Below are 10,198 nucleotides of genomic sequence, written 5' to 3'. Positions count from 1 at the left end.
TATGAGACGAGATTGTTTCTTGTTTTCCACATACAGTTACGAAGTCGGAAGAAGTATATCATATAATTCTTTCTTCTAATCTTTGCAATAATAACCTCAAGACAGAATATAACAGTTTAGTTTTGAGAAGGGCAGTGAGTCAGCCAGTCACAAGACTGGCGCGGTACGTTATATTCACAAATGAAAGGACCAGACTCTATGAAATCATACTGGCTCATCGTATGGTACTAACAATCTTACTGTGTAAAAGAATTTGTGAGAAGAATGTAGCAATGAATTCATCTGAAAAAACAGCATATGCAACCTTGTTGTTTCCGAGGTCCTTCAAACCACCTATCCCAGGTTGGATCTATGGGGCTTTTTGTTCTGTCACATAAAGAACCTTTTATTAGCAAGACAGAGAATGTAGACATACTATACTAAGCATGAAACGCTATAAAGGGCGAAAAATTCATACACTGGGAGTAGTGCATCAGGTCTAGTTCCTACGTTGCGCAGCAATCTGGTTCATATCAAACACACACAATGTGGTATTAAAATGACAAATGCAGTAAAACAGATAACTGTTGTCAAACACCCTTAATTGAATTATGACACTTACTCTGGTAACACGTCGGAAACTTTATTTGTTCTTTCGAGTTCTTCAAGCTCTTTCTGGAATTACAATTCAAATTCACAAAAAGAAATGTTACCACCCAGAATGATCCATTATCCTAAGCACAGCAGACCTAAAGTCTTGAAGTACGCCAGTTAACACGAAGATAACATTATTCTAGTTTCTAACTTGGTTTCTTAGCTTCTACAGACTCGCAAGCAACAGACTCTGATTCAGTGATGGATGATACAATGCTTGAAGGTAAAATAAAAGAAACGAATATGCAGGACAAAACTTAAGTCTCCTTTCATTCAAAATGAACTAGTAAGACTCATAAGCCAACAACAACCAGCCATATAATTACGCAAATGCCTCTTTCACAGAGAGTGGTAAAATCAGTCATAGGGTATTGATGCACAACCTGATTTCAAAACTCCTCGGCATGCTAATTCCTATTGCCAATTAAGCGTCGCAAAGGCTCAGTTTAAGCAATTCATACTTGTGACCTAAAATGAGGGTACTCTTGCCCATCAATTATCTACAGAAACTCTTCACAATTAGGAATCCACCAATGGACCACATGAACAAACATCTACACAAAAAAACTGCCCAGAAGTGGACATCAAATTCTCTCAGCCTCACATAAATAGAACCCCATTCTTGATTCTTCTACCCAAAATTTCAACTATGGACCCTAATAAGAATCTAAATTATAACCCTAACATTTACAAAAATAAAATAAACAAAAAACAAAAAGATAGGGAATTAGGGAAGAACTCACTGACCTCTAGGAATCTAGTTTCTTGCTCAAGGCGTTTCAATTCAGCAACAACTCGATGTTTTCCTCTGCTATCAGATGTGATCATTGAAGTAGGTAGCTGAGGAGTTTCAGTCTCTGTTGCCATTTTTAGAATCTAAAGAAAATGTCAATCTTTGAAAAACAAAATTCACACAGATCTTATAACAAATTTTAAGAAAAACCCATGAATTCTAAAAGATAATTCAATCTCTTTATCGAGTAATCAAGCAAAAATATGGATGTTTAATTTCGAGAGGAAAAAGTGAAGAAACATGAAAGTTTCTTCTGTTTTGGATTTATGTAATGTAACAAATGGGTTGTTTATGTTCTGTCAGAAAGCTGTCTTTCCTTATAATTCCATTTTTAATACTTCCCGAAATTCTTCTTCCAACAGTTGTTGAGAGTTTCTTTTCACACTACGAGGAATATTTGCATGTACAAGTACGCCACTAAAAACGATGTGGCAAGGGGAACATGGTGGTGGTGCCATGAACTCATCACTCTTGAATAAGTTCATTTTAGTGCTGCTTATGGTTGACTTCTTTTGGGCTATTTTAACTGCGTGCCTCATCCGCAAAGTCAGTTTCACTGTGCCCCGGTCCCCAGACGAGAAATCGTGATTTTTAGCCCCTCCAACCACCAAAGTAGCCGAAATCGCTTCTCGGTCCTACTTGGTTGGGGACCTTAGAGCGAGGAACAATGAGTTCGGACTTGAAAATCGTCAAAGTTCGGCCTAATACTCGAAACTATATACTACTATACTCATGAGTCATACTATACCTAATTAAAATTAAAATTTTAACACTATCATGTAATTAAGTGTATAACATTGTTCTATTGAATCTAGGTATTGATCATTGTCAATATCTTGACAGAAAAAATACGTATTTCCAATGGAGAGATAAAGAGCAAAATATGCTCTATCTTGACAGAAAAATTTTCCTGGCTTCAATGGAAACTATGGTAAACAAGAGGAATCAGATTGGAGGAAAGAGAAATGAGAGGTTTTCAGTCGTGGATTCACTTCTCAATAGATTCGGCGTTTTGGTTAGTAGATGTTTTACAGGAGGCAATGGATTATCAATGTAAAAGAAGGAAGCGTTCGAGAAGGGAGGGTGAAGCTTCTTATTTGTGTGAAGTAAGGGAGAATGATGCAGGAAGTTATTTCATAATATCTAGGGTTCGAAAGGGAGATGAACCTAGATCATATGCTCTATGTGTACCGCGTGGTGATGGAGGATACTACTGGTCTGTTCTTTGTATAGAAATTCTCAAGATTTTGAAGGAGAATAATTTAACTAGGAGGGTAACTCAGTCAACACCATCCATAAATAATTTCCAGCACCGTCTACCAATTAAGAAGATGCATGATAAGAACCATAGGGGGATGATAAAGTTGGAAGATCATTGTTGAGCGATCTGCCTACTTAGATTTAGCCAAGGATTAGTGGCTTGATCTTTGGAGTCCAAGAAGATCATTGTTGATAATGCAGTGGTTACATTATCTCAGTTTTCCACATTTTCTGATAAAATTGTATCTATCAGGGGTGTGGATAATCCTATCATTAAACAAGATTTTATCATTCCAATTCAAGCAATGTCAAAAGTTGGAAAATATTAAAAATTAGAGGCATTCCACAGCGTTCCTGGAGTTACAGTGTATTCTGATCAATTGGGGATTCATTGGGTGGACTCACTGAAGTTGATCCTAACTCTCTGAAAAAGGAAAACTTGAAATTTTTCAGAATACCAGTCAAAGGAAACTTCTCGTCAATCTCGACATTTCTCTTAGTTGAAGATGGTAACCTAAAATGGGTCGTATAAATTGAATGGGAGTTCAATTTTACCTCTAAGAATAAGGCTACATTAGAGGAGTACAGTAGGCTGTTAAACGAGTTTGAATATAAACATAAATTTTCAAATTCAAAAACATATACTCCAGCAATTCTTGGGTCTCAATCGGTTCAAGTTTCGAAATCGGTCACTGGTGAGTTGAGACAGGAAAATCGAGTAGCAGAGACAAGATGTGTCTTGGCTTACAAGCCAAAAAACACGGTGGCATTTTTGATTCTTGATCAAGGTTCACATTCAGGAAGAGTTGTTCAGGAGGGTGAACATGATCTATCTGGGTCTCGATTGTTGATAGATGCTGGAAAACGAGATCTAATTCAACTTAAGGAGACATATGTAGTTAATTCTAGAATTAATAATTTGGGAGGAGCAGGTGTAGTACCTATTTCTCAAAATAGTTTTAATACACCAACATTCAATAAATTTCAGCATTTAGATGATGGAGGAAGTGGAGATGCAAATATCACATTATTTAAACTGGAGTTTATTGACTCTATCTTGGCAGCTGAGGTAGTTGGTGTGCAGAATTTTGTTGGAAGTGTAGGTGAAGTTCCCAGTATTGTTATTAACACAACTGATTTAGTATTCCATGAAACTATTTTTTCTGAAGGTGATAGACGTGTAGGTGGAGAGTCTGTTACTTTAGTTGAGAAAGTTTTTTTGGATGTTTTGGATGCAGAACACACACCTGATAAAGTTTTGGTTCCTCCTTGTGAGAATATGTTGGATATTGCTATAATTAAAACGCCAGATGCTGGAAATTTATTTTCGGTGATGGAGGATCAAATCATTATTAAATTGAGTGAAATCAAGAATGCTAACATAGCTTCAAATGAAGTTATTTTCTCTACTTTTAAACATGTGTTTGAATTATGTTGTAAAATGGTTGGCCTTACTACAAGAGATGAGATTGAAGCTAAAGCAGTGATTCAAGAAATTATAGTCAAATATAGAGACAGATATAAAGCTATTGCTGCTGGAAAGAATGTTACAGACAGTTGTGATGAGTCAAGTAAGTCTGAGGAAGCGGAGGATGAAGGCGAGGAAATTTCTTCACGAGAAAAGTTGGTATCTGATGGGAACTAAATTTATTGATTGGAACATAAGGGGACTGAATGCTTTCGATAAGAAAATTGCAGTCAGAGATTTGATCGCTCTTCACAAATGTGTTATTTGCACAATTCAAGGAACAAAAATTGTTAATATGTCTACATGGTTTGTAAGACAACTTTGGTTTGATTCAGATTATGGTTGGGATTTCTTAACTTCTAAAGGAGTTAATAAAAATAATGGTGGTCTTATAACCATTTGGGATACTTCCGTTTTTGAATTACTAGATGTCAGGAAAGGGTACAACTCTATCTCGATTCTTCTCATATGCAAAACTACAGGTTTTTCTTTTATGATCTCGAATGTGTATTTGCCTTGTTGTTAGAGAATTGCTCGGTCAAACTCACATGCGTTGCTATCTCAATCATGTTTGTCAATGTTAGTGGTCAAAACTATAAGTGTCGATTTCTAGCCTATTTGTAGATGTCTCGGACTAGGACATAGATAGTGTAGTTGAGCTTAAATCTCTCGACGTTCATCTCTTGAAGACGAAGAACTACTAAGGGGAGCTTGTGGAACTTCTTCGACAAAAGGTATGTGGAGACTTGAACTTATCTATCACTTGGAAAGTATATTTCTACTATCTCCTATATTGAGACATAAGTCGTGTTACGATATAGTTTTCTCTACACACATTTGAGATTTCGAGCTGAGTATATATCGCTTACATATTTCTCGAAATATGTGTTGGTAAGCTTCACTTCGACCAAGTTCATCTTATATCATGAGAAAATTGCCGAGTAACATCTTACATGGTTTGTGTGATACAATCATTTGGTGTAAGACTTGGAAGGTTTCAATAATGATTATTTCAATATCTTGAAAATTGCTTTGATGCTAATAGTGTGTGAAAACGGCTATTTACATTATAGAAGAACGTTTCAATGATTGAAATAAAAAGTTGATGATGTAACCATCTTTGGATATAAGCATATATAGTGTGTTCGCACATTAGTGTATAAGTCCATAAACTGGAAGCCAAGAGTGTGCATATGTGTGTATACAGAATTGGTGAAGGAGACAGGTTAAGTATGCATACCCGTACGCATACTGGCGGAAGTTCTCGAACCGAGAATTTCTGCTGAGTTTGGTTTTGGCAAAACTCTTAACTAGTCACCTTAAGTATGCGTACCCATATGCATACTGGCGGAAGTTTTTGAACTGAAAATTCCTGTTGAGTTGGGAAACTTTACAAACTCAAATCCGGTTGCTTAAGTACGCATACCCGTACGCATACTTAAGCTGGTTACTTTGTCAAATCGGTCAAGTCCATGAACTTAAAGATTTAAATCATAAGGAATGCAATCTTTGTAAACCGTGGATATAATGTTCATGATTGATTCAAGTGAATCAAACCGATTTGATTTCAATTGTGTTTTCTAAACAATTGAACAACTCTTTAACTAGTTTCATTTGAGTTATTTGAACTAGTTATGGTTGAGATGAAAAAGGTTGATATGAGAGTAATCATATGGCTAACCTCGGTTAACTATTAGTGAACCAACATGGTGTACACGTTTAGGTACGGCTACATAAACCTAAATGAGGGTACATTTCATTTGTGTGTAACAAGCTAAGTTCGATCTAACGGTTGAAAGATATTAGCTTGGTTGAATCAGGTTTTTCATCTAACGGTGGATATTGAATGCTTTGTTACCAAGGTAACTTGGATTCCAAACCCTGATTTGAAAACTATATAAATGAGAACTCTAGCAACTGGGACTAATCCCCACACCTCCTGTGTGTTATTAGTTGAATAACTAGAGTCGATTATCCTGTAACCTTAGGTTTCTTCTAGAGACCCTGTAGGTTAAAGACTTCATTAGGATTGTGAAGCCAGACCCAACTATTATCTTTGTAGTTGTGTGATATGATCTTGTTGTTTCTATCGTGTTGAGTGCAATTGAAATAATTGGCTCGAGATTTTATATCTCCAATAGGCAAGATAGAAAAGTAATCACAAACAAACTTCGTCTCATCGTTTGTGATTCCACAATAACTTGTTTCGCTATTAGATTAAGTTTATTGTGAGGTGATTGATAATACTAGGCTGTTCTTCGGGAATATAAGTCAAGTTTATCAATTGGTTCATGTTCACCTTGATTTATCAAAAGACGGAACAAAAACTCTTGGGTATTTCCATGGGGACAGATTTATTCAATCCTATAGACTTTTCTATGTGAGACAGATTTGTCTATCAAGTCTTCGACTTTGGGTCGTAGCAACTCTTAGTTGCGGGTGAGATCAACTAAGGGAATCAAGTGCGTAATATCCTGTTGGGATCAGAGACGTAAGGAGCGTAAATGTACCTTGAATCAGTGTGAGATTGATTAGGGTTCAACTACAGTCCAGTCTGAAGTAAATTGGTAGTAGGCTAGTATCTGTAGCGGCGTAATACAATATGGTGTTCAATCTGGACTAGGTCCCGGGGTTTTTCTGCATGCGTTGTTGTTAGAGAATTGCTCGGTCAAACTCACATGCGTTGCTATCTCAATCATGTTTGTCAATGTTAGTGTTCAAAACTATAAGTGTCGATTTCTAGCCTATTTGTAGATGTCTCGGACTAGGACATAGATAGTGTAGTTGAGCTTAAATCTCTCGACGTTCATCTCTTGAAGACGAAGAACTACTAAGGGGAGCTTGTGGAACTTCTTCGACAAAAGGTATGTGGAGACTTGAACTTATCTATCACTTGGAAAGTCTATTTCTACTATCTCCTATATTGAGACATAAGTCGTGTTACGATATAGTTTTCTCTATACACATTTGAGATTTCGAGCTGAGTATATCTCGCTTACATATTTCTCGAAATATGTGCAGGTAAGCTTTCACTTCGACCAAGTTCATCTTATATCATGAGAAAATTGCCGAGTAACATCTTACATAGTTTGTGTGATATAATCATTTGGTGTAAGACTTGGAAGGTTTCAATAATGATTATTTCAATATCTTGAAAATTGCTTTGATGCTAATAGTGTGTGAAAACGACTATTGACATTATAGAAGAATGTTTCAATGATTGAAATAAAGAGTTCATGATGTAACCATCTTTGGATATAAGCATATATAGTGTGTTCACACATTAGTGTATAAGTCCATAAACCGGAAGCCAAGAGTGTGCATACGTGTGTATACGGAATTGGTGAAGGAGACAGGTTAAGTATGCGTACTCGTACGCATACCGGCGGAAGTTCTCGAACCGAGAATTTCTGCTGAGTTTGGTTTTGGAAAAACTCTTAACTAGTCACCTTAAGTATGCGTACTCGTACGCATACTGGCGGAAGTTTTTGAACCGAAAATTTCTGCTGAGTTTGGAAACTTTACAAACTCAAATCTGGTAGTTTAAGTATGCATACACGTACACATACTTAAGCTGGTTACTTTGTCAAATCGTTCAAGTCCATGAACTCAAACATTTAAATCATAAGGAATGCAATCTTTGCAAACCGTGGCTATAATGTTCATGATTGATTCAAGTGAATAAAACCGATTTGATTTCAATTGTGTTTTCTAAACAATTTAACAACTCTTTAACTAGTTTCATTTGAGTCATTTGAACTAGTTATGGTTGAGATGAATAAGGTTGATATGAGAGTAATCATACGGCTAACCTCGGTTAACTATTAGTGAACCAACATGGTGTGCACGTTTAGGTACGGCTACATAAACCTAAATGAGGGTACATTTCATTTGTGTGTAACAAGATAAGTTCGATCTAACGGTTGAAAGATATTAGCTTGGTTGAATCAGGTTTTTCATCTGACGGTGAATATTGAATGCTTTGTTACCAAGGTAACTTGGATTCCAAACCCTGATTTGAAAACTATATAAAGGAGAACTCTAGCAACTGGGAAAACTAATCCCCACACCTCCTGTGTGTTACTAGTTGCATAACTAGATTCGATTATCCTTTAACCTTAGGTTTCTCCTTGAGACCCTGTAGGTTAATGACTTGAAGACTTCATTGGGATTGCGAAGCCAGTCCCAACTATTATCTTTGTAGTTGTGTGATCTGATCTTGCTGTTTCTATCGTGTTGGGTGCAATTGAAATAATTGGCCCGAGATTTTATATCTCCGACAGGCAAGATAGAAAAGTAATCACAAACAAACTTCGTCTCATCGTTTGTGATTCCACAATAACTTGTTTCGCTAGTCGATTAAGTTTATTGTGAGGTGATTGATAATACTAGACTGTCCTTTGGGAATATAAGTATGGTTTATCAATTGGTTCATGTTCACCTTGATTTATCAAAAGACAGAACAAAAACTCTTGGGTATTTCTGTGGGGACAGATTTATTCAATCCTATAGAATTTTCTGTGTGGGACAGATTTGTCTATCAAGTCTTCAACTTTGGGTCGTAGCAACTCTTAGTTTTGGGTGAGATCAGCTAAGGGAATCAAGTGCGTAGTATCCTGCTGGGATCAGAGACGTAAGGAGCGCAACTGTACCTTGAATTAGTGTGAGATTTATTAGGGTTCAACTACATTCCAGTCTGAAGTTAATTGGCAGTAGGCTAGTGTCTGTAGCGGCTTAATACAGTGTGGTGCTCAATCTGGACTAGGTCCCGGGGGTTTTCTGCATTTTCGGTTTCCTCGTTAACAAAATTCTGGTGTTTTTATTATTTCTTTTCCTCGTTATATTTTGTTATATAATTGAAATATCACAGATTGTGCGTTAAGATCAATCAATTAGAATATCCATCCTTTGGTTGTTGATTTTTTATTGACACTTGAACATTGGTCTTTGTTACCGTTCAAGTAATTCCTCTTATATTCAATCAGGCTCGCAGATTTCTATTTGCTGATTGCGGATTGAATTAAAAGTTAGAGATATTAAACTCTTTGATATACTTTAATCTATATTGAGTCTGACTGTCTAGTTGATTCTCTAGAAAGTGTATTGGAGTAAGTCCTCTCAAATTTCCAAACGAATTTTCATTTTCACTTGTGACTATAATATTCGGGAGGATTTCTAGAAGGATTTAGCAGAAGCTCGAAACTTGTATGATGCTGCTTGGTGTGTGGTGGGTGATTTGGATGCTGTTAGATCAGATGATGAGAGAAACATAGTGGGAGGTGACACTAGAAATATGCAGTTTCTCAATGTTTTTATAGTTGATCAGGAATGATTGATATTCCGCTTAATGGGGGTGCTTTTACCTGGAGTAATATGCACGACAATCATTTGCTTTGCAGATTGGACAGATTCTTATATTTTTCTTGTTTCGACACTACATTTAGTGCTGCTATTCAGACAGTGTTGGTCAGAACTATTTCGGATCACAATCCATTGCTGCTGGATTTAACCCAAGAACTCAGGTACAAGTCTTACTTAAAAGTAGAGCATCACTGGATAAATCATCAGGATATCTACAATAATGTGGAGTTGTTGTGGAATTCTATGCAGTATACAGGCTCACCGAGCTATATTTTCTTTAGAAAACTTCAAAACCTTAAGTTTTTTCTTAAATCTTATAGTAACATTACATTTGGCGATGATAGGAGAAAGGAAGAGGAATTAACAAGAAAAACATCAAGATGCTGAATCTATACGAAGAAAATACTTCTCTTACAGACTTGCAAATGACTGAAAGAACTGAAGATTTGTTAAGGCTTAATCATCTGAAACTTACAAGGGCAAGGATGACCTATCAAAGAGCAAAAGTTAAAGGTTCTAAGAATGGTGATAAAAATACAAGGTACTTTAATAGGATAACTAATTCTAAAAGGAAAGGAAACATTATTTCTAAAGTGGTAATTGGAGGATCATATGTTTTTAACCAAGATGTGATAAAGCAAGAAATTCAACGGTATTACTCGGAACTTTTCACGGCTTCAGAC

At 36.3% G+C, this 10,198-nt stretch overlaps 1 protein-coding gene across 1 annotated transcript; it reads right to left on the bottom strand.

Moving 5' to 3' along the window:
• Nucleotides 1–58: 58 nt before the first annotated feature.
• LOC113349035 (guanine nucleotide-binding protein subunit gamma 1-like) lies at nt 59–1,800 on the bottom strand. The gene is made up of 4 exons (XM_026592958.1): nt 1,381–1,800; nt 602–654; nt 458–502; nt 59–366 (listed from the first exon to the last, which is right to left on the bottom strand). The coding sequence occupies exons 1-4, from the start codon at nt 1,498–1,500 to the stop codon at nt 279–281; spliced, it is 306 nt and encodes a 101-aa protein (XP_026448743.1). The 5' UTR covers nt 1,501–1,800; the 3' UTR covers nt 59–278.
• Between the last annotated feature and the right edge of the window lie 8,398 nt (nt 1,801–10,198).

This window comes from Papaver somniferum, chromosome 2, assembly GCF_003573695.1.
Source record: "Papaver somniferum cultivar HN1 chromosome 2, ASM357369v1, whole genome shotgun sequence".
NCBI lineage: Eukaryota > Viridiplantae > Streptophyta > Magnoliopsida > Ranunculales > Papaveraceae > Papaver > Papaver somniferum.
Note: the sequence above shows the minus strand (reverse complement) of the source record. Positions and strands in the feature narration are given on the sequence as shown.